We start from the raw sequence: 25402 nt of genomic DNA on the forward strand, positions 1-25402 counted from the left end.
CTCAAAAACGTGTTGGAAATGTCAAAAGCAGAAGCGCGCTGAGCGCCTAGGAGACTGCAAAATGGATGTCCTTACAGCTTGGATGTTTACAGTCCGAGGATGGCCTGGAGATTTTCTGTTCAATGTTGCACCCGTCTGTCTAAATTTAGCCACCCAGTGAAGAATTGTCTTCCGATATGGGACGTCACCGCTAGGAGGAATGCTGAAGTGCGTTCGGAAGGCGCGTTGTGTAGTGATGATGGATTTGTTTGTTTTTGAAGAACGTTTCGACAGCGAAAGCACGGTGAGCACCAAACCAAGGGATGTGGCCGACTGAAAGGGGTAACCAATCAAAAGGACCCCCCCACCACTACCTCATGCAATGACCTTGAGAAATGTGTTACTTCATTTTGGCTCACCCTGTAAAATGAAGCAACCAAAACCCGGACAAGAGACAAGACCCCCCCACCCCCAAAAAAAAAAATCACAGTCAATAATCAGGGAAGAAGTCAAAAACCAGGCAAGAAAAGGAAAAATAACCAAAAAAAAAGAGAAGTCAAAAAGGTAAAGGAGGTTTATTCACAGATCAGAGAACTCTGAAAAGCGCAAAAGGCTGACCTTTACTCGAATCTTAGCCTGAAGAGGTCTATTAATTTTTTTACATTTAAGATGTCTCACTTAAAAGGTTTTCCGATGTTATCTGTCCTAGTGTGTATACAGTCAAAGTACAAAGATTGTGAACCCCTAGGAATTCTCTAGATTTATGTCTAATGTGAAAGATGAATGTTCTCTTCGTTCCCTTGTACTAATCCTTGCCTAAGGAGTTAAGCAGAAGTAAGCTTTAAAAACATGCTTTGCTGAGCAAACAGAAAAATATTTGTCCAAAGAACTCAAGGTCTAAGCAGTCCACACATGAGACTGCCTTATCACGTTTTCCCTTAGTTTACATCTGAACGCCATAACAAAGGGGCCAAGAAATCAAGTTGCACAGGGGGCGTTGAAGGGGCTCAAGGATTGTGTATAATAAAGTGTCGACTGTTGCATTTCATAATGATATTAAATCACGCATTTTAGGGGTATAAAAACTTTGCCCCACCCAACAGATGGGGTTCAGAAGAGCCCTGACGCTGTCAAGTAATATTGATTGCCTGCTTTTTTGAAACTCTGCTCACTGTGACGATGAGAAAATAAAGCTGCTATATGACCACACCTGCTGTCTTGTCTGAAGTTTTCGTCCACACTAATACATGGTTGCATCTTCATGTCAATCCCAATAATGAACAAACACAGTCTCCTATAACTGAAGATACACCGATTTTCAGAGAATTTTTGACCATATTGAAAAAATCATTCAAACTGTGAAAGTGAAGGTTGGAAAAAGTAAGTGAACCCTAATGTAATGACTTTTTAAAAAGCTCATTGCAGTCTGAATTTCACACACCAGGAGTCCATTTAATGAAACGACTTCAGAGGTGCGGCCTACAATGACTTTGATTGATCACAAGTTAGGCAAGGTGTCTATAAATGGAGACAGTTTGGTATTGTGGCTACTCTGCCTAGAAGTGGGCGCTCTGCCACAGTGACCCCAAGAGCACAACATAAAGTCAGCAATGAGGTAAAGAAGAACCCTAGAGTGACAGCAAAGGACTTGAAGAAGTCATCAGAAATGGCTAACATTTCTGTTCACGAGTCAACTATATGCAAAACATTGAACAAGAAAGGAGTCCATGGCAGGACACCAAGAAGGAAGCCACTGCTATCAAACAAGAACATTGCTGAACGCCTGAAGTTTGCGAAAGAGCACTTGGAGACTCCACAACGGTACTGGGAAAATGTTTTGTGGAGTGATGAAACCAAAATTGAACTATTCAGGAGGAACAAGCAGAACTTCATTTGGCATAAAAAGGGCACTGCATATCAACATCAAAACATCATCCCTACATTAAAGTATGGTGGAGGGAACATCATGATTTGGGCCTGCTTTGCTGCATCAGGGCCTGGACAGCTTGCCATCATTGAGGGGGAAATGAATTCACAAGTTTATCAACAAATTCTCCAGGATCATGTGAGGGTGTCTGTCCGTCAGCTCAAGCTCAGAAGAGGCTGGGTGATGTAACAGGACAATGACCTCAAACATTGCAGCAAATCCACAGCTCAATGGCTTCAGAAGAAGAAACTGCGCCTTTTGGAGTGGCTCAGTCAGAGCCCAGATCTCAGTCCTGTTGAATGACTTGAAGGGAGAGAGTCACACACAGAAGACCACCAAAGAATATGGAAGAGTTAAGGCAGTTCTGCAGGGAAGAATCGGCTCAACTTCCCCACCCGCATGATGTGCAGGTCTGATCTGCAGTTACAGGAAGCACCTGGTTGAGGTCATTGCTGCCAAAGGAGGGTCAGCCAGTTATTAAATCCCAAGGTTCACTTATTTTTTCCACTACCACTGTGAACGTTGAATGCGTTTATAAAATAAAGACATGAAAGAGTAGAATTTTTTGTGTGTCGTTGGCGTAAGCTCATTGTGTAGATCAGGACTTGTGACTTACATGAAGATCACATCACTGTTTATGACCAATTCATGCAGTAAACCAGATCATTCCAAAGGGTTCACATACTTTTTACTTTGACTGTATAAACGCCTGAGCCGCAAGGTGAAGCTCTCAATTTACCAGTCGATCTATGTTCCTACCCTCACCTATGGTCATGAACTATGGGTAGTGACCGAAAGAACGAGATCGCGAATACAAGCGGCTGAAATGAGTTTCCTCCGCAGGGTGTCTGGGCTTTCCCTTAAAGATAAGGTGAGAAGCTCAGTCATCCGAGAGGGGCTCAGAGTAGAGCCGCTGCTCCCCCACATCGAGAGGAGTCAGATGAGGTGGCTCGGGCATCTGATCAGGATGCCTCCTGGACGCCTCCCTGGTGAGGTGTTCTGGGCACGTCCAACCAGGAGGAGGCCCCAGGGAAGACCCAGGACACGCTGGAGGGACTATGTCTCCCGACTGGCCTGGGAACGCCTCGGGATTCTCCCAGAAGAGTTAGAAGAAGTGGCCGGGGAGAGGGAAGTCTGGGCATCTCTGCTCAAGCTGCTGACCCCGCGACCTGACCTCGGATAAGCGGAAGACAATGGATGGATGGATGGATGGATGTATAAACGCAGGGAACTCCAGTTTCTGTATTACATCTCGCCTGAAGAAGGGGCCGGAGTTGTCTCGAAAGCTTGCATATTGTAATCTTTTTAGTTTGCCAATACAAAGGTCATTTTGCTTGACTTTTCAACAACAACATTTATTTCTATAGCACATTTTCATACAAAAAGTAGCTCAAAGTGCTTTACATAATGAAGAAAAGAAAAATAAAAGACAAAATAAGAAATTAAAATAAGGCAACATTAGTTAACATAGAAAAGAAGTAAGGCCCCTTCTGCAGATAAATTCAAGGTCACGACCCCGGAGACCACGCCCCTACAAATGTATGACGCAACCCTGGCACACAGAAATGGCTCTGATAACAGGGAAAGGCTACAAGACCTCACAATTCAGCCCTAATCATGACACAGAGGAGGAGGCTGGCAGGAGGAGTGATGAAGACTGACGATCTAAACAGCTGAGATCTGCTTTAATTGGCATATTCAACAGAAAGAGCTTCATTTAACGTTATGTGTAAAAAGAATTGAAAGTCATCTTTTGGATCAGTGGGGGCTGGATGGGTGGTCTTTTGGCCTTAGAACCCCCCTGCAGATTTTGTGGTTTTCTGCAGTATCTCACCTCTATAGTGTGTTTTCATTTTAAAACTACATTATCCCTGGCCATCTGCTCATAGCATTGGATTTATCATTTGATACTGAACAGCAATCTATAAATAAGGACTCGTCTTTATCTATTACTTGAACATCTGGGTTATGTAAGTGTGTATTGACATTCCTATTTAGTACTGTTGGCATCTCCTTTATTCAGTCATATTCTTATTTATTTTTCATTCCTTAAAACGTTTTTCATCGACATCCTATAAAGCACTTCAAGGTCCATCCTGTGTCTGAAAATATGCGATAAAAACAAATGTCGCCGGTGTTGTCATCTGCAATAACTGATACTCAAAAAATACGTGACAGGTTTGAAACTGCATGTTCAATGTTCTGATGCGTCTCTTAGCTATTTTGACGTGACCACTTATGAGAACAAAGCAGACACCTGTTATGCACATTAATATTTCATATCTTCATAATCATTTCTAAAGATTAATAGCAAGTGTGGCAGACAACCCCACCGAGATGCCTGGAGAAGGGAAGGACTGGGAGAGGAGCAATGTCACAAGACAGCAGCCCACCTGGGGAAGCTGAACCCTGTTGGGGACCGTGGCCACCACAAAGGGGGCGTCTGGATGATTCTGGAGCCCTGGAAAATCATCAGGGTGCACATCTGGGTGCAACCTAAAAGGGGCCGCCTCACTCCATTCCGGGAGCCGGAGTCGGGTGGAAGAGGACGGAGCTTGTGGGAGAGGAGTGAAGGTGGCAGTAGAAGAGAAAGAAAAGAAAGAGAACAGGAAAAGAAAGAAGGACTGTGAGCAATAGTGCTGGTGGGTTGTGCACTGTGTGTGCTGAATTAAGAAGCAAAATACACGTGTGTGTCCAGGTGTCTGTCTGTGATTCGGGCTGGAAACATCTACACCAATTAAAAGAAAAGAGCAGATTCCTGAAAATAAGCTGCTGTAATGCTCATCCTCCACAACTTCAGGAATGCTAGTTTTAGGACTTTGTTACTGGCCACCTGTGACAGAGAGGGCTAATCTTTATTATTAAAATACAGTCATATGAAAAAGTTTGGGACCCCCTCTCAGCCTGCATAATAATTGACTCTCCTTTCAACATACAAGATAGCAGTGGTATGTCTTTCATTTCCTAAGAACATCTGAGTACTGCGGTGTTTTCCGAACAAAGATATTTAGTGACGCAGTATTTAGTTGTATGAAATGTGTGTGTCAGGAGCTGCAGCAAGACAATGAAGGAAGGACATATGCAAAGCCTGCTGGGTCTCTTGTTATCATGCCATGAAGTAGACGTCGGGTCAACTCTCCATGATGAGAAGAGAATTGTGTGTCAGGAGCCATATTGAGACAGGAAGAATCGAATGGGACTACAAGTTGTGGTGCCACCTGAAACTACACATCTTTAATTAATCAACACTTGTATTGTATTTTTATACTTTGGGCATATTACTATAATATACAATTGACTAAGGGTGTAACTCTGTCTTCTGTCTTGTTGCCTGAGGGCATAGCAGTAAGAGGTAGTCTAACATAACAGGGTAAAAGTATGCGATTTCAGATATTTTGTTAAGGTCTGTACAATAACAAGGGAAAACTACAGTCATCTAGGACTCTATATTAAAAAACAATATCCTAATTGACTTAACACCAGGAATTGTATGGTGTCATGTTGGAATTGCAAAACCTGGGGTATGAACAGTTTTACCTGAGGTAGATGGAAACTTCAATAAGCTGTATTAAGGTGGTTTAAAATCACTCATGTTGTACTGTGGTGTGTGTTAGGTTTAAATTTGTTATACTCAGATTGGCCACATAATGTCCCATAAACAAGATCAACTCAAACTGACAGGGGCAGCCACTTGATTGGGCCAATCAAAATCAGAAGGAGACCCTGAGAAAATGGGTGCAGGCCTTAATGAGCTGTCAGCAGCCATGAAGTTAACCAATACAACATTAAATGCTTCACTGTGGCCTCCTTTGCACTCCTATGACCTGCTTACAGTGCCTTGTGAAAGTATTCATTCCCCTAGGGCTTTGTCCCATTACAATCTGGAATAAAAATTGATATTCTCTTTTGGATGTTATGTAATGGTGCTAACAAAACAGTCCAATTTGCTGATGTAGAATAAAAATAAAATACCCTGTGTGTGTATAGATAGCAATAATAAAAATCCTCGGGTACTGTTTAGAACAGTGGCTAAATTAACAAATGGAAATTCAGATCAACAGTGCAAAATACCAACAGATATTAGCAGTACAGACTTGATGAACTTCTTCAATGAGAAAATTAAAAATATAAGATCCCAGATCTCTGCATCACAGTACAAACCAAATACTAGCTTAGCAGACCCTGTCTCACATTGCACTCAGCACTTTAGTAATTTTAATCCTGTAACTGAGCAGGAAGTCTTGACTTTAATTTCTAAAATGAAGCCCACTACTTGTTCCCTAGATCCAGTGCCAACAAAACTAGTAAAAAGTGCAATGGATGTTCTTGCAGCGCCTATCTTAAACATTATCAATAGTTCATTATTGCATGACACAGTACCTGATACACTGAAAGTGTCAGTCATTAAACCATCACTTAAAAAGTCAGACCTTGACCCACACATACTAAATAATTATAGGCCTATTTCAAATTTACCGTTTCTCTCTAAAATACTAGAAAAAGTAGTCGCCAGTCAGCTTCAGACACACCTTACACATTACAATTTATTTGAGAAATTCCAGTCTGGTTTCCACACTTGTCATAGTACAGAAACGGCACTAACGCGGGTTGTAAATGACATTCTGATATCCTCTGATGAAGGAAACTCCACTGTAATTATGTTGTTGGACTTAAGTGCAGCGTTTGACACCATCGACCATTCTATTTTACTGCACAGGCTAGAAAATGATGTTGGGCTTACAGGCACCGTTCTGAGATTCTGAGAAATTAATTCATGCATTTATTTCTAGTAGGACTGACTACTGCAATGCGGTGTTCACTGGATGTTCAAACTGTTCTTTATACAGCCTCCAGTTAATCCAAAATGCGGCTGCAAGAATTATTACAAGAACAAGAAAATACGAACACATAACTCCAGTTCTTAAATCCTTACACTGGCTCCCGGTTAAGTTTAGGGCAGATTTCAAAATCCTTCTTTTAACATATAAAGCATTAAATGGTCGAGGTCCGGCTTACTTGTCTGAACTTATCATGACTTACAAACCTGAGCGCACATTAAGATCTCAAGATGCTGGTCTGCTTATGCCCTTAAACTGTGGAGTGGTCTGCCTGCTACTATAAGAGAGGCCCCTTCGGTCTCAGCTTTTAAATCCCGGCTGATGACTCACTACTTCAGTTTAGCACACCCTGACTAGAGCTACTGATTAACTGTACAGACTGCATCTCTGTTGTTAGTCATTAGCACTTAAACATAAGTAACATGACAGTTATAATTGTATACTAACCCTCAATTATTCTGTTTTTCTTCTCGGTACTCAAATGTGGCACTTGGTGCCATGGCCCACCTGCCAAGTTGTTTTGCCTGCCTAAGGTAAAGTCATCCCTGATCGCAGGAATCATGGGAAAGAGGGGTCCTTTCATCGGATTGGCTGGCCCAGCACTGTTTCAGCCGTGGAATGGCCAAATGGGGGAGGCAGCTTGAAGGATGAGGTCTCCAGGACTCTACACAAATACAAATCTTATTATGGGATATATCATCTATTGCTCTGTACTTCTAAAATGTATATTTTTTATTTCTTACTATATTGAGAAATTGTTCTGTTCTGTGTATTGTATTGTATTGTATTGTATTGACCCCCTTCTCTTTTGACACCCACTGCACGCCCAACCTACCTGGAAAGGGGTCTCTCTTTGAAGTGCCTTTCCCAAGGTTTCTTCCATATTTTTCTCTACAAGGGGAGTTTTTCCTTGTCTTCTTAGAGAGTCAAGGCTGGGGGGCTGTCAAGAGGCAGGGCCTGTTAAAGCCCATTGAGGCACTTCCTGTGTGATTTTGGGCTATACAAAAATAAACTGTATTGTATTGTATTGTATGCATGTATAGATATATACCGGCGATCCCTTTCAGTTTTTAGTCGGCCACATGCCTTGGTCTGGGGCTCACCATGCTTTTGCTGTTGAAGTGTTCTTCAGAACCAACAAATCCATCAACACTACACAATACGCCTTGCAAATGCACTTCAGCATTCCTCCTGACGGTGACGTCCCAAATCGGAAGACAATTCTTCAGTGTGTGGCTAAGTTTAGACAGATGGGTACAGCATTGAACAGAAAATCTCCAGGCTGTCCTCGGACTGTACGAACACCTGAGAACATCCAAGATGTACTGTAAGGGCATCCATTTTGCAGTCTCCTAGACGTTCAGCGCGCTTCTGCCTTCGGCATTTCCAGCACGTCTTTGAGGACCTTAATTTCCATCCGTACAAAATGATGAGAGTGCAGGAACTCGCTGAGAGAGACTGGGAGAGCCGTAGAGAGTTGTGTGCCAACATTGTGCAAACCGTTCATCGAGATGCCATCGTCATGTGACATCAGTGACGAGGCACATTTCCATGTGAATGGTTACGTAAAGAAGCAAAACTTTTCGCTATTGGGCTGAAACCGACCCTCATGAACTTCAGAGATCCCCGCACAGCGAGCACATGTGTTACAGTTTGGTGCGCCATTGCAGAATTTGGCATTGTAGGCCCTTACTCTTTTGAGGAGGTGGTGGTTGGCAACCATCGCCGTCACTTCAGAACGTTATATTGAAATGCTGGAGAGCGACCCCAACTGGAAGAAATGGATGTGGTGGATGCCTGGTTTGAACCGGATGGACCGACAGCTCATACGGAGATCCACTAAAGTTTTGTGGGAGATGTTTCCAGGGAAGCTGATCTCCCTGCGCAGCGATGTCGGGTGGCCTTCACGTTCGCCTGATCCTGCTCTGAGAAATTCCTTCTTGTGCGGCTCTCTCAAGTCGAAGGTCTACACACACCGACCTTAAAACCTTGAAGCCCTCAAGAACACCATTCGCCACGAAATTGCTATTCCTCTTGAAACGGCCGAACGAGTCATGTGAGCGTTCAGAAATTTTCTTGGAGAGTGTATCGCTAATGATGGCCACCACCTTGAAAACACAGTGGGGGGGAAAAAAAAATATTTTGTATACCCATTCTTGCGTTGTAATTAAATTTAGTTTATCTTGTAGCGTTTTTGTAGAATAAACGTTTGAAATGCAGTACTTCTTTTTGGCTCACCCTGTGGGTGAGCGCATGCACACACACACACACACACACACACACACGTGTGCACACAGTATAAACCAGTAAACACTGAAGATGTGTGTGCATATGTATTCATGCCCTTTGCTATGAAACCCCTAAATAAGATCTGGTCCAACCAATTCACTTCAGAAGCCACATCATTAGTTGATTAGGGTCCCCCTGTGTGCAATCAAAGTGTCCCATGATCTGTCCCATAATGTCCGTATCAGCAGGCCTGTTCTGAAAGGCGCCCCCGACTCTGCAACTCCACTCGGCACAGCAAACAACATGAAGGCCAAGGAGCAGTCCAGACAGGCCACAGACAAAGTTGAGGAGAAGTACAGTTCAGGGTTGGGTTATACAGAAATATCCCAAACTCTGAATATCCCATTATATTATATTATATTGGTGTTGAATACCAATGCATAGTAATGATTTTTCTTTTTTGTTCATAAATATTGCTTGGAGATATTCTGCACCTTGAAGTGGTAGGCATATTGTGTAAATCAAATGGTGCTAACCACCCAAAAATCCATTTTAATTCCAAGTTGTAACATGGCAGAACAGGACAAATACTGAGAGGGATCGCAAGATCTGTTTTATTCCTATTTATTATTGTTATTATTTTATTCATCGTCACTATGCTACATTGCTTGCTTTTCCCTTTTGTTAAACATTTCTGTTTTCATTACTATGCCTGCATTAGTCTTTGCACAAGTACTTCTTTTCTGCTAGGAGAAAATGGTGGGAAACATCTCTGTTATCAGAGCGTGCGCATGCAAGTGACACACTGAAGATGCACAACTGCTGATCCGTTCAGCACTGAGACACTGGAATTGATGTCCTCTGCAACCTTCCACCCGTCTAATATTATTATTATTATTATTATTATTATTAACATCTACAATTAATTATTGGTGCCAGGACTGTTGTTGTGCTTATTTTGTCACTGTGGTTTGAGGCGACACTGAAAGATGTTTCCACGGTGCATTTCCCAGCATTGCATCTGCTGTATCCATGAAACTAATATTCCTGGGCATATATAAAAGGTAGCAAAAGAAACCTGACAGAGCAACACTCCATGCAGACCACTCTACCCGAGCTACCCGTCCTTGTCAATAGTTGTGGATCATCACCACAGTTATAACTATTCACCCATTAATATAATATAATATAATAATATAATATAATAATATAATCCCATTGGGATTAATAAAGTATCTATCTATCTATCTATCTATCTATCTATCTATCTATCTATCTATCTATCTATCTATCTATCTATCTATCATTACATAGTGCCTTACACTCTATCTATCTATCTATCTATCTACAGACAATAATGTAAAGGTGCCAAGTTTGGAAAGTATTTTTTTTTAAAGTCAGTCAGTCATTTTCCAACCTGCTATATCTTAACACAGGGTCACGGGAGTCTGCTGGAGCCAATCCCAGCCAGCACAGGGCACAAGTCAGGGAACAAATCCCGGGCAGGGCAAACACACACCCACCCATACACTAATCACACACTAGGGACAATTTAGAATCGTCAATCCACCTAACCTGCATGTCTTTGGACTGTGGGAGGAAACCCACGCAGACACGAGGAGGACATGCAAACTTCACGCAGGGAGGACCCAGGAAGCGAACCCAGACGGGTCTCCTTACTGCCAGGCAGCAGCGCTCCCCACTGCACCACCGTGCTTCCCCAACTGCCCCACTTGCGACAGCCAAGTCAGTGGGGCGGATCATGTGACAGGCATGCTGTTGGAGAAGGGTCTAACTGGAGCCTGCAGTACCTAGGACATAGGTCAGGTAATGCCAACAATGTCCGTCAGGAAACACCCTTTGAGTCAGATAACCCTCCCATAACCCTAATTGCATAATGGGGCCCTATAATAATAATAATAAAATTTTATTTATACAAGGTGCCTTTCTAAGCACTCAAGGACACCAAAAAAACAATAAATAAAAAACACATCATAAACAAAACTTAAAACATCAGAAAATACAGTCAGTTATTGTCCAACCCACTATATCCTAACACGGGGGTCTGCTGGAGACAATCTCAGCCAGCATAGGGCGCAAGGCAGGAACAAACCCTAGGCTGGGTGCCAGCCCACTGCAGTGCACACGCACACACACATAGCAACAATTGAGGAACACCAATGCACCTAACCTGCAGGTCTTTGGATTGTGGGAGGACACCCACGGAGACACAGGGAGAACATGCCAACTCCATGCAGGGAGGACCAGGGAAGCAAAACCCGCAGGTCTCCTAACTGTGAGGCAGCAGCGCTACCCACTGCGCCACCGTGCCGCCCTGTTCTTAAAGTGTTCCAAAAAAAAAAAAAAACTCACATGTGAAACTGAATTGTAATAAAATAAAAAGGCAAGACAAAAAAAGCCATTTGTTTTGGATGTGCTCCGTCTCTAAGTATGTCGGAGGACTGGGACTTTGTGAAGTGTGGTCCAGCCTCACATTGGGAGGCAAAAACTAATCTAATCTGTTCTTTTAATCCTTATAATTAAAAGTGCCAACGCAACATTAGGCTTCATGGCAATAACTCAAAGGTCAAAGCTGTCTTATTTTAAGTGAAGACAACAAAATGGCAGCAGAAGCTCAGGAGCAATGTCTCCATGAGCGAACAGTTAACTTTGTGAGCTGGAATGTTAAAGGGCTGAATCACGAATTAAAGAGAAAGAAAGTATTCTGTCACCTAACAGGTCTAAACGCCAAAATAGTATTTTTACAGGAGACCTGCTTATTAAGCAAAGACTTATTTTGCTCAACTGGAAGAATCCTAACTCACCTCTTTTAAGTCAGTGGATAACAGAGAATGGCGGAGTGCTGGCTCTGAGGCTAGAGATCTGCATTGTCAATCGGAAGGTTGCTGGTTCGAATCCCGTAAATGCCAAAAGGGACTCTGCTCTGTTGGGCCCTTAACCTGCAATTGCTGAGCGCTTTGAGTAGTGAGAAGAGCACTATATAAATGTAAAGAATTATTATTATTAACTTATGCGTACTGGTACTGCACACTAAAGGTGGGTTTCCTATAACTTTAACATGTGATGAAAATATTTTTTTTTTGTGACGATTACTATCAGTATTTGCAATTTATTTTACAATAAATGTTAAAAAGCATTGCAATACACGTATATTTATAAAAATTACACGGTCCATTTCATAAATGATGAATACCTTGGTAGAAATGCAAAGTGAGTAAGGCAATTCTAGTGCAAATGACATCACCTAAAGACTTCAGAAATCAAATTGTGTGTTTGTTACGTTATATTTTTCCTGTTTGAATAAAAACGTACAAAATGCTTGACATGCATATATTTGTCTCGATGTACCTATAAGTACACACAGGCCCCATACTGTCCAGTTACGCCCCTGGAGTGTGAACTTGCACAAACAATGGATTAAAAGGATTATTTGTGAACCTTACAAAGAAAATTATTTTTGAATTTCAGTGATTTGTATTTTTTAGTACTGTAAACATTATTATTGAATTTTAAAGCAATGTATTTGGTTTGTAAAACGAAGAGGCCATCAAGAAATTTTCTGTTAATTATAAATTGCTATATGTATATATTATATTTCTGTTGACCTGTTTTCTGAACAAAATTAGGTCAAAACCTCAGTTCGCCCGATTTGGGTAGTAATCGTCTTGTCGATAATTGTGAAAACAATTAAAACAAATCATTGCCTTGAGTCTACTTAAAATGCATCCGTGGCTGTGAATTAATAAATCGGTTTGGAATCCATTTCAGCTACCAGTTTATTAACACAACATTCCATTGCTACTACTGACGCTACCCATGGCTCACACAGCAACGATCCCACACTTCATTACATAAGAGTTTCATTAAAGTAAAATGCCAAAAGGGACTCTGCTCTGTTGGGCCCTTAACTTGCAATATTGCTAAGCGCTTTGAGTCGTGAGAAAAGCGCTATATAAATGCAAAGAATTATTATTATTATTATTATTATATATTGTCTAAAATAATTCTCACTAATTCTCACTTCGAGGATTTGTACAAAATGTTTTCAAAACCTGGCAGGATCTAATTTTAATAACATTTCAGAATAAGCATTTAAATTGAGGAAGTGGATTCTCCCCCATCATTTTCTATTCTATCTACTTCTATTTATTTCCATATTTTTACAATTATTAAAGTGCTACTCTGCTGACCTCGCTCTTTTTGTCTTGGGCCGAGGTCGATTTGTTTCAAACCAGTTTTGTTAAACTTCACCTGCATGTATGGAATGTTTTTTGATTTTAATATTAATAGTAGGGTGTCACAGTGGCGCAGTGGGTAGTGCTGCTGCCTCGCAGTTAGGAGACCCGTCTGGGTTCGCTTCCCGGGTCCTCCCTGCGTGGAGTTTGCATGTTCTCCCCGTGTCTGAATGGGTTTCCTCCCACAGTCCAAAGACATGCAGGTTAGGTGGACTGGCGATTCTAAATTTGTCCCTAGTGTGTGATTGGTGTGTGGGTGTGTGTTCCTGTAGGGGGCGATAGCTCCCTAGTTGGAATAAGTTCTTTTGTAATTGTGGCGTTTTAAGTAACTGAAAACTATATAGATATGATATTAAAAGGTGATATCCCTCCCATAGTGATATGGCGGTAAGAAATCATATTAGGGAAAATAACTTAGCTTTCTTTAATTTCTTTACAGATGGGAAGCCATAGCAAGACATTACCAAGGTGGGATCTTGATCTATACAGTCTGCCATTTTTCGTCACCGCGCTGGAAGGCTTTTCAGGACGATATCAACCATCTGTCTGTCGGCTTCAAAGTATTTGCCTGCTGTCCAAGTCTTTATATGGTCTTCTCCACATGCAGGCCCTTACTTAGGTTCCAATCAAGGCCAGGAGAGGATTCAATTTCATCTCTAACATACAGAAATAGTACAATGCCCATTTTCATAGTTGTACCTTCTCTCTTCAAATGCTTGTCTAGCAGTTCTAAATGCTGAGAGCTCCTGTGTGCTAACTTTGGCCTGGCCTGTACATCTGAGTGGATTTTTGTACAGAGCACAGTGACAATAAACTTATATTCTGATTACAGTGTGTGTGTGTTTGTGTGCCCTGCGGTGGGTTGGCGCCCTACCCGGGGTTTGTTTCCTGCCTTGCACCCTGTGTTGACTGGGATTGGCTCCAGCAGACCCCTATGACCTTGTAGATAGGATATAGTGGCTTGGATGATGGATGGATGGATAATAATAAAGAAAGCCATAGAGGGAAAACATACTTTTTGGCTTGGCGTGCATGTTTGGGAGGCCTGGGAAACCTTTTGGGCTCCTCTTCTCTTCTCTTTGCCAGTTCTTCAGCTGTAAGATGCTGAAACAAATGGGGGGGAAAAAAAAGAGAAAATTTTGAAACACACTTTACAAAAGTATCTTGAGATCAAACGGCTTCTGCTCCTTTAACATTCCTAAAATGCGGCAGGCTTTCCAGCTTAAGTACGACTTCATGTGAATGAAATGAGATTCAAAGTGCTGGACCACAAGGGTTTATAGTAGGAATGTCACAACAACCAATACTTTGATACCAAAGTCCTGAAAACGTAACGGTAGAAGTTTACTTACAGTATCAGTATTACTGAGGGAAAGTCGGTCCTACACTCATGTGTGACTGCAAGTATTCCATAGTCGGGATAAAAAGAGAATACTGTATATACAATAGAACAGGCTCAGAGTGGTGATGATACACCGCCACATCGACAGCATCATCGACACGTCGAAAAGAAAAAATGCAGAGGTCACGTCCAGAAATGCTTTAAGTTCAAAGGAGGAGACTTTCAGGTCATAATTGGGAGATCGCGTTTATTATTATTATTACAAATACAAATGAAAAAGCCAAAAAACACATGCATAGGTTTTTATTTATTAATGCTTTATCCCACTACGGAGTTGGTGCAGAAATAAAAATCGGCACAACGATGTCACTGGTCAGATTTGGGTTTTTGAAGACAAACTAACATTCATAATATGACCCCTAAAATGTGAAGAACGCCATGAAGGTGTGCTGGCAAATGTAGCAGAGTCTGCCAGTTACACCCGCGGGTCCAGTGAATATTCGAACTCTGGATTTGCACAAAGGCGACGCAATAATGAAGTGTGATGAGTCATATAAAGAAAGTACTGTGAAAACAGCACAGCAAACAGGGGGCTGACAGGAGTTCTGAAACAAAGGATTCGTCTGACATCACAAAGGAAACTTTAAAATTTGAATAAAATAAAAAAAAAAAGGGGACGGACAGATTTTTTAAATTAAAGTGCCACTATCTGGTCAATGTTTTGTGGTTTTTCTTGTCTTTATTTATTCAAGTGTTTCATTTTCTTCTCACACGTTTCTTATTTACACTCCCAGTCAAAGGTTTTAGAACATTTAATCAGCTGAAATGCAATGAATGACATAAAAAGGTGAAAAGGTAAGCAGTAAACTGCCAGAGGTTTAAATTTAAACTTTAGGTCAGCAAAATCTGAAAAACGTCATCAGGGAATAACTAATAAGTTACAATCTAATAATAATAATAATAATTCATTACATTTATATAGCGCTTTTCAATCTACAGATGTTCTGCGACGATTAAAGTAAATGAAGCCTTGTAATTTGAGGCAAACAATTTGCACAGGTGTCCCAACTGCTGTTGATTACTTAAAAACCCTCAGTCTTAAAAGCAGAGTTGGATCAGACTGTGTCACTACACCCTCCGAAGCACAACTTGGACAATATTACACTGTAAGAAGGTGTAAATTCCAGTGATAATGGCAAGAAAAATGGCAACAAACAAATGAACCTACACAATCCAAAGGCAATAAGACACAGGAAGGAACTCTGATAGGAAGAGGAGATCTGGCAGAGCCCAAGTCACCAGCCAATCAGAAGACAAGTTTCTGAGGGTCACCAGCTTGCATGGTCACAGGCGCCTCACAGCACGACAGCTTCAAGCACAGCCTAACAGTGCAGGTGGAAATAATCAAATGTCAGCTCCTACTGTGAAGAGGAGACTTTGTGCTGCAGGTTTGACAAGGCGAGTGTGGCAGGAAGAAAGCCATTAAGGGCACAAATAAGGCCTTGAAATAACAGCTGAGGACTACAGCAGACTGGAATCCAGTTTCAAAATCTTCTGTTCATCACTGATACAAGGTGCTTGTACACCGTCGAAATGGTGAAAGGATGGTCTCTCAATGTGTGACACCAGCTGTGAAACATGGAGGAGGAAGTGCAGTGGTCTGGGGTTCTTTTGTGAGAGAGTGAGAGAAAGGATGAAAGGCACTATATAATAGACAGACAGACATGAAAGGCACTATATAATAGATGTGAAAGGCGCTATATAATAGACAGACATGAAAGTCACTATATAATAGATAGATGTGAAAGGTGCTATAATAGATAGACATGAAAAGCACTATACAATAGATAGATAGACAGACATGAAAGGCACTATATAATAGATAGATGTGAAAGGTGCTATAATAGATAGACAGACAGACAGACATGAAAGGCACTATATAATAGACAGACATGAAAAGCACTATACAATAGATAGACAGACATGAAAGGCACTATATAATAGACAGACATGAAAAGCACTATACAATAGATAGACAGACATGAAAGGCACTATATAATAGATGTGAAAGGCGCTATATAATAGACAGACATGAAAGGTGCTATATAATAGATATGAAAGGCACTATATAATAGACATGAAAAGCACTATACAATAGATAGATAGATAGAGATAGATAGATGTGAAAGGCACTATACCATAGATAGACAGACATGAAAGGCACTATATAATAGATAGATGTGAAAGGTGCTATAATAGATAGACAGACAGACATGAAAGGCACTATATAATAGATGTGAAAGGTGCTATATAATAGACAGACAGACAGACAGACATGAAAGGCACTATACAATAGATAGATAGATAGATATCCCTAAGTGTATCTCAGAGACTAATATCCTTTGGCTTGTCCATACGGCCATCACTAAGTTTGAGGATGGATCCTGGCTTGGATCAGTTTATTGAATTAGAGAACGTCAGTGCAGATGGCGTCACCTCTGATATAAAATGAGCAGCATGAATCAGAAGGCAGGCAGCGCATGAAGCAGTTAAAGCAGGACATTTACATTTTCAAATCTATCCAATGTATCTTCTACCTTAATGAAACTGCAGTCATTTCCACCAAGCCGTGACCCTTTCCAGTATGCACCTGAACCAAGATGGATGGAGTTTGTTGTTAGGTTCACACAAATGCGCTCATCAGATTCACCTATCAAGGAGGATTCCGTTTGCTTTGGTGGATTACTGCATTGCATGCCATCCTTTAAACTATTTTTGCTTCTGTAACAAGTCATGCTGCTTATGGAGTGTCAAGAAAACCTCTTTCTTTCTACAGGGCATTTTCACACCCAGATTTTCATTTAATAAACAGCGACTCAGAAGTAAAAGCCACTGACTGGCTGCCTGCGACAGGCCACAGCTATTTTAAGATGCTTCTGGCGCTCCAGGGTTCATTTATTTTGTTCTTTTTAACACAATTTTAAACGTGCCAGTGCTGTGTTAAGCTTTCTCAGCTTTACTGAAGTGCACTGTCAGTAGCTTCTTTATTTATTATTTATGGCCAAGTGTGAACTTCAAAAGGTGCTGTTCAGCTGACACATCAAAATCAGAACAGAAACATCTAATACACTTCAAACCGTCTTTGTCTGCACTTTCTTTAAAAAGGAAAAAAAAAAATCTCAAAACAAACGTTCCTGAGCCAGCCTTGGCCGTGACCCTCTGCTTTACGTGGCCAATTCTTTTTAACAAAGCACTTTGAGTGACTTCCATAGGTGTTACAGAAATAAATGTTGCTGTTTCCCTGATGATAAAGAGTTTGCCTCACAGTCGGCCTTCCTCCCCGCCAGCTACAGAAAGCCACCGCTGAAACGGAGTACCTCAAACGTCTGTCCTTCCAGGTCCTTGGCGTCACACCAGTTGCCCCACACGTCTCGGACACGCCGCTTTCTTGTGCGCTAAATAGGGGCGATCAAAGAAAAAGAAGCCAGCGTCAAAATGTTTGAGTCTTCTTAACAGGGAGTCAAAGGGGAAGGAAAGGGAATTAGCATCGGAAACAATTTCACCAAAAAATGAACCCATTTGAATTTTTACATGTTTAGCAGTACAAAGAGGCCATTGGCGCAACAGGATATGACATAAGTGAGGCAAAAACAAAACCTGGAGAACAATTTACAGCAATTCACCGGTTTAAAAACAGTACACTTCTTACCATGGACTGCAACCGCTGAGCCAGCTGGAAAGCCTCCAGGGTGTCCCCACCTTCTCTGAAGCGCACTTTGTCCACAATTCTTGGCCGGTTATACACGGCTTGTTCTATTCAACAAAAGCAAATCAACATATAGCAGCTCAGGGAGTCAGTCGTTCACTCAGCATGTCAGTTAAGCACATAAGACCTGCGTGTAGTGGGCGATTTAAAAGAGTACTCCACCCAAAAAGCGTCTTACCCAGTGCTGTGCACAGCTACGTGTGTGACAAAGTGGGCACTGCCCGTCCTGCTAGGCTTTAAGTGGCACACGAGGCCTGTGCAGATGGCAGATGTCACAAAGATGTGGACGCCCAGCTGTACCAAACCACAACTATAGCGTCTGAACTGCAGTTTATACCAACCTCAGCCCTGCACCTCACCTGAGAACAAAGATGCAAATCACCAAATCTCGTTGCAGAGGCCTATTCAGACCAGAATGTGCCAAATAAACACACAAAAATTTGGAAAGAAAAAGCAAAAATTCAACAAGAGACAATTGTGATGGACAAAACAATGCACCAATGAGAAGGAACCGATTTGTAACGGCACGTGACTTTAATCCAATCACGGGAGGTTACAACACCCTCCAAAAACTAGCTGTACTCGGTGGAATTTGATCATGCTTATTGGTAAGAATCCTTTATTAAGTGTACTTCACAGTCTTTAAATTCTATCTGTAGTATGTAACCCTTGTTTTACAAAGGCGAATCGTACATTTTAATAGTAAAAGTTGGTATCCCTTTAAAACTGCTATGACACAAGTTAAAGGTCAAAGGTTAAGACACAAAATATAGATTTTCAGGTTCAAAGACTAGTCTTGTTAGGGTACAGATAAGCAAAGAATTGGTGCCATGTGAAATACTCTCATTTAATATCCAGTCCTGGGACAACAGCTTCTTCTTCTTCATCATCTTTTTCCACTTCCATGTGGCATTGATGTGCTTGACCAACCTCTAGCGAGGCCAGTCCTGCACCTCCTCACCACTCTATCTCTCATCTCTAAAATCTCAAAGGCTTTGTCAATCCCAAGGAGCTCAGTAAAGTCCATCATAAAGAAGTGGCAAGTGTTTGGTACTACTAGGACCCTCCATGGATCCACCAAACTGGACGGAAGAGCAAGGAGGAAACTGGTAAGAGAGGCTACCAAGAGGCCAATGGCCACTTTGAAGGAGTTACAGGATTTGATGGTAAAGAGTGGTCATTAATGGTGTGCAGGTGACAACAATTTCACAAGCGCTCCACCATTGTGGCTTGTTCGGGAGGGTTGCACTTCTCAAGAAAGGCCACATTAAGGCTCGTGTGAGATTTCCCAGAATGCACCTTGAAGATTCTGATGCCAAGTGGGAAAAGATCTTATGGTCAGATGAGACCAAAATCGACCTATTTGGCCTCAATACCAAACGGTCCACCATCATGCTGTTGGGGGGTTTTGGGTGCTGGGGCTCTTGTTAGGGTAGACGGAAAAATGGATGCGGAAAAATGCCATCAAATTCTGGAGGTAAACCTGCTACCCTCTGCCAGAAAGTTGAAGATGGACAGAATGTTCACCTTTTAACACGACAACGACTACCGAAACACACTGAAAAATTGACCACACAGTGGCTGAAGAAGAAAAGAAGTGAATGTCCTGGTGTGGCCAGTCAGAGCCCAGACCTCAATCACTGTGAAAATCTGTGGAAAGATCTGAAGATTGCAGACCACCAACGCTCACCATCCAGTCTGACCAAATTTGAACAGTTAAACTGTAAAGAAGAGTGAGGGTCAAATATTGTGTGGGCTCAATCAAGGTGTGCAAAGCTGACAGAGAAGAATCTCAACAGACTCAAGGCTGTCATTAAAGCAAAACGGGGGGGTCAACAAAATGACATTGACATTGGGGGGAGGGTCCTTTAATAATGACAATAATAATAATTCATTACATTTATATAGCGCTTTTCTCAGTACTCAAAGCGCTATCCACACAGGGAGGAACCGGGAAGTGAACCCACAATCTTCCACAGTCTCCTTACTACAAAGCAGCAGCACTACCACTGTGCCACCTGTGAGGACTTTATTAACTCTTTCAGGGCTGACGTTGACTTTTGTTAAAATTCAGGAGTAGAGGACGGCTATAAACTGCAACAAAACTCACCCTTACATTTTAGTTTGACTCTCTTTGCATAGCTTTATTGATTTAACCTTGATTCCCTACGTGTGCATGAGTAGCAAAGAGTATACAACCTCTAAAATGGCACCGACATCTGGCGAGAGACCAAAGCGAACGTGCAAAGCAAAATACTCTGTGGACATTTTATGTAATTTTGTTCAATAGGACTCCGACTTGTCAGACTCAGAGTTTGATGCAAGTGATCTGGAGATGGATATCAAAAATGAAAGTGAGGTACCAGCATCATCTGATCGGTCCATAGCTGGTCGTGGTGCTGAACACTTTTGTGTAGCTGATGCACCTACAGCAGCGTTTGCCTGGGCGTACCACCACTTATGATGACAAGAGGTACAAACCATATTGCGTCACACTGCAACCGTCACCACCACCCACCTGCTGTGCGAAGACAGCCAGACAGCTGGCCCACCGTTCATTCCTGTTGACCAACAAGGTGAACCCACACAGCCACTGCCATCAGAAATGCTGAACATGCACCAACAGCAGCCACAGCACATAGTAACAGACGTTTTATGTTGACTGATGTGTGAGACCCCCCGTGACCCTGTGTTCAGATTCAGCGGGTTGGAAAATGGATGGCTGGGATGGATGTGTGAGACCACTGATTTGTGCGCTTTCCAGAAAATTGAGTTTTTTGGAAAAAATATTCAGCCCTCAAAGAGTTACTCTCAGTAGGTCTTGTTTTGATTTTTTTTATCATTCTTCTGAACTGTCGCTGTGATATCTTTCACTTGGATGTTAAAGATGGCGTTGAGTAAGTAAAGCTGGAAAAAATATTAGTTTGTGTGTTTACATGTAAGGCTGTAAAGCAAAAAAAATGGGAATATTTTGAAGAGGGGGGGTTCTGTTCTATAGCCACTGTAACTTTTGAGTGGAGTACCGGCCTACTCAAGACTCCAAGGATTAATACAATAACCGTAGGACGTCCAGAGCCCCAAAGCTGTGAACTGATCTGTCAGCTTACATAAGAGATGCCACTTCAGTCTCGGCTTTGAAATCCCCGCACAAGACTCATGACTTTAGAGCAGAGTCCCTTTTGACAGGAGCCGTTGTTGGCTGTGCATATTGCATCTTTTGTTTGTTAGTCATTTATACAAAAACATAAGAATTACAATAACTATGAACTGTTATAAATCCTGCTCTATTCTATTTCTCTTCTCGGTATCTTATGACACTTGGTAGCACTGCTCTCCTACCATTGGAAAAGACACCTGAGAATACTGGGAGCCATGGAATCAACTAATAGAAATTTCTGTCATTACGTTAGTCAGCCAAGCACAGACTTTTCAGTAGAAAGCCCCGGAAGGGATGCGTGGCTGGTTAGGTGAAGTCTGCAGGACGCGGACCGTGTCTGTTACCATAAACTGTAGATCCATCCATCCATTATCCAACCCGCTCTATCCTAATTACAGGGTCACAGGGGTCTGCTGGAGCCAATCCCAGCCAAAACAGGGCGCAAGGCAGGAAACAAACCCTGGGCAGGGCACCAGCCCACCGCAGGACTGTAGATCCCCCAGGAATTTATTTTCCCCATTGACGCTTCTGACTGTTTTTATTTTCTGCTTTTCTGTTGCCAGCTGGTCATTGTTCAACAGTTAATTAATGGACAGAGTCACGCATGCACGTCAGAGGATCACCTTCTGGGCTCATCTGAGTTATGTAATACACACCCACACCTCCTGGGGAGCGTCATCGCCAACCGTTATCATCTCGTCTCTCATCCATAGTGCAGAGATGATGTCCAGTGAGGACAACTGGCTTCACAACTTCCTGATGGATCCCTAGAAGACCTGGACGACCCCATGAAGACAAAGTGGCTCATTTCGACCTGAGTTTGCTCGAGACTGGAGCTTCAAAGCCGAGACCTGCTCTACTGAGCCTCAGATTTGCTGAAGCCATTCTTTAACTTGCTTATTCTTTTTCATTCTGCGCTCTCAAGCTGTTTTGTCAGTTTAAACGGCATGACCCGGCTGGCACCCCAACATTTCTTTGGGCTCCTTAACCCCCCTCCAATCCCCATCACGGTGTGTTTGCTTGTCCACAACAGAGAGTGCTGGAGTCCATTCATGTGAATCAATTTCAAAGTGCTCTGTGTCTTTATGTACTAATTATGTAGTTTTTTAACCTGAGAAACTGTCACGGTGCTCTTTGCCTGCACTCCATGACGAGCGCCGTTATACAAAAAGAAACCAAAATGAGTTAAACTGAATCAGTCTGTGACATGAAGCTGTAGCATCACTGGGTTTATGCAGCAGGATGACGACCCAAAATGCAGTCTTCAACTAAAAGGCTCGGGTGTTTTTGGAGTGGAGTCTTGACTTGAGACCAACAGAGATGAGCAGTTCACACTGACACACCAATGTGTCTGAACTAGAGAAAAGAAGAGTGAATTAGAAGAGTCTGACATTTTTTGAAAGGCAGGGGTCAAATTAAAAGAGGCCTTTCACTGTGATTATTGCTGCTGAAGGTGCTGTAACCAAGTATGGAAACTATGGGGGCAATTACTTTTTCACATGGCTGGTAGAGGGTTGGATACTTGTGTTCCTTCAATACAGAAAGATAAGAGTGTGTTCACACAGGCCTCCTGCTCTAAAATACTGCATTGTGTCTACAAGGCTGAGGCCACTGCTTGTGTTAAAAATGCGAAACAGAGGACATCACCGATTTACTTTTTCACAGCACTGTACAGGACGACCCGAGTGGCAACATCAAATCTGTAAAATTAGGTACTACAGGGTGCCACACTACACCCAGTGCATTCAACAGATGCTGGCATACACAACAGCACTCACCACATCCAAAGTTGATGGCTCCTATGAGCTCCAAATAGGTGTGGATCCGTCCGATACAGTTGACGTCCCCACAGTTCTTCAGGCCTGGCCTCACGGACGTTTTATTGAGGTATTTAGGGTGACATTTTTTCCTACAAAGAAAAAAAACAGAGGTATCAGGGATTGAAGAAAAACAAAAAAACAGAATACAGTGATCCCCTGCTATATCACAGTTCAGCTATCGCGCCCCCGCTACATCACAGATTTATTAATACTATTATTATTACTAGGGGGCTCTGCCCCCTGCTCGCTTCGCTTGCCCACCCCCGGATTTGGTTTACCGGATGAACAATTTAAAAGAGATTATTTTCATGGGAATTGTTACATATGCATTACGGTGGTACCTTGGGATACGAGTGCCCCAAGGTACGAGTTTTTTGAGATACGAGCCGTCACTTGGTCGATTTTTTGCCTTGAGTTACGAGCCAAAGTTCGAAACACGAGCCATCAAAGAGCATTCCGAGGAACTGACGACAGATGAGTTGACGGAACTACAGACACGGCAACATCTGCAGGAGATCGTTATGGTGGAGGAGGTTCTCTCTTAAAGTGAGATAAAGGAAGTGTTTGCAATGTGGGAAAAAGTTTCAAACTTTAAAGAAAAGAAACACCAGTTACAACTGAGTGTGCAGCGGTGTCATTTAATGACACTTGCCTAACGCTTGACTTTATTGAAAAGAAACACCAATTGCAACTGATCATGCAGTGACGCTATTTAATGACACTTGCCTAACTCATAAAGGGGAGGACTAAACAAATCTCCTTGGACAGGTTTCTATTGAAACGCCCTGCGAATGAAAGTGACGAAAGCGTGGCAAAAAAGAAAAAAAATAGTGAAGAAGAAAATTAAGTTAAGCAAAAGTGAAGTGAAAGAAAAAAACATTACAATACGCTAATCGGCTGTTTATTTCTTTAGATTCTCTTTTATGTATCAGGTTTTATTTTGTTTGTATACAATATTTGTTCATTTTTAACACATTTTTCTTATGTTGAAAACATTTAACAAAAAATTGGGGTGGTTTTTTGGGGGGCTGGCACGAATTAATCTCATTTCAATTAATTTCAATGGGGAAAATTGATTTGAGATATGAGCATTTTGACTTACGAGCTCGGTCACGGAACGAATTAAACTCGTATCTCAAGGTATCACTGTACTTTCATTTTTACTTTAAAACTTTTGTAAAAACAATATTTGTCCTTTATTTCCTGCCCCGGGTGTGGTTAAATCTCTTTCTCGCGGCACTTATAACGCTGCTCACATTGTGAAGGGGGGGATTGGGGGGGTCTTCACGGACACTAAAGAGATGTGATTGGTTCAGCTGGTGTCTTGCTGCTGCTGCTGCTGGACAGCTGTGTGTTGTGCTTGTCACACTTTGCGTCAATCACTTAAAAGCCAGTACAGCAGCTGTCCTTTTGCCACTTTGCGTCTCTGCCACTCGCTTTGTGAAGGGGGGAGCTGAACGTATGCTAAGCAGAAGTGGACAGATCCAAGTACTAGTCTCAGCAGAACACTGACCCCAAGTGGGCAGATTTCAAGTACTGGAAGTGTATTACAGTGGGCGGTTTCAAAGCGTTGTTCTGATTGGCTAAAACAAACACTGGGTGGATTTCAAGCGGAGTAGGCGGGTTCTGTTGGAGTTTCTGATTGGCTAAAACAACAACTGGGCGGATTTCAAGTTAAGTATCTGATTGGCTGTGTGATGGGACTTATCATACCGGAAAAAGAATCTTAGCCTGGATACGTGCAGCACAGCGTGCAGAAACAATGGCGGCGGATCGGATGCAGTACATGACCCCCTTTTACTGTATACAATGACACTGCAAGTCCCCATCTCAGTTGAATTAAACATTGAAATCAAACAGCACAAGACTTGGCACGAAAAACAACTTATAAACCACAACCAAGGCAGGTAAAAGTTAGTAAAATTGACAATCATGTAAAAGATAAAAATATAAAGTGCTTAAAAGTGTAAGGTGTAATGAGTGCCAGATTACAGCAGCCAGTAGACAGATAGATAGACAGACAGATAGAGTGAAAGGCACTAGATAGACAGATAGATAGAGTGAAAGGCACTAGATAGACAGATAGAC

At 42.1% G+C, this 25402-nt stretch overlaps 1 protein-coding gene across 1 annotated transcript in view; it reads right to left on the reverse strand.

Annotated features, from left to right (window-relative positions):
* mysm1 (Myb-like, SWIRM and MPN domains 1) overlaps positions 1-25402 on the reverse strand; it is a 91694-nt gene that overhangs the window by 20680 nt on the left and 45612 nt on the right. Inside the window, exons 9-12 of the mRNA XM_028810778.2 lie at positions 23273-23403; positions 18281-18384; positions 17949-18026; positions 14245-14333 (exon numbers count right to left, since the gene is read on the reverse strand). Coding sequence (XP_028666611.1) covers positions 14245-14333; positions 17949-18026; positions 18281-18384; positions 23273-23403 — 402 coding nt within the window. The remainder of the gene's footprint in view (positions 1-14244; positions 14334-17948; positions 18027-18280; positions 18385-23272; positions 23404-25402) is intronic.

The sequence above is a fragment of the Erpetoichthys calabaricus genome, chromosome 10 (assembly GCF_900747795.2).
Source record: "Erpetoichthys calabaricus chromosome 10, fErpCal1.3, whole genome shotgun sequence".
Taxonomy (NCBI): Eukaryota; Metazoa; Chordata; class Cladistia; order Polypteriformes; family Polypteridae; genus Erpetoichthys; species Erpetoichthys calabaricus.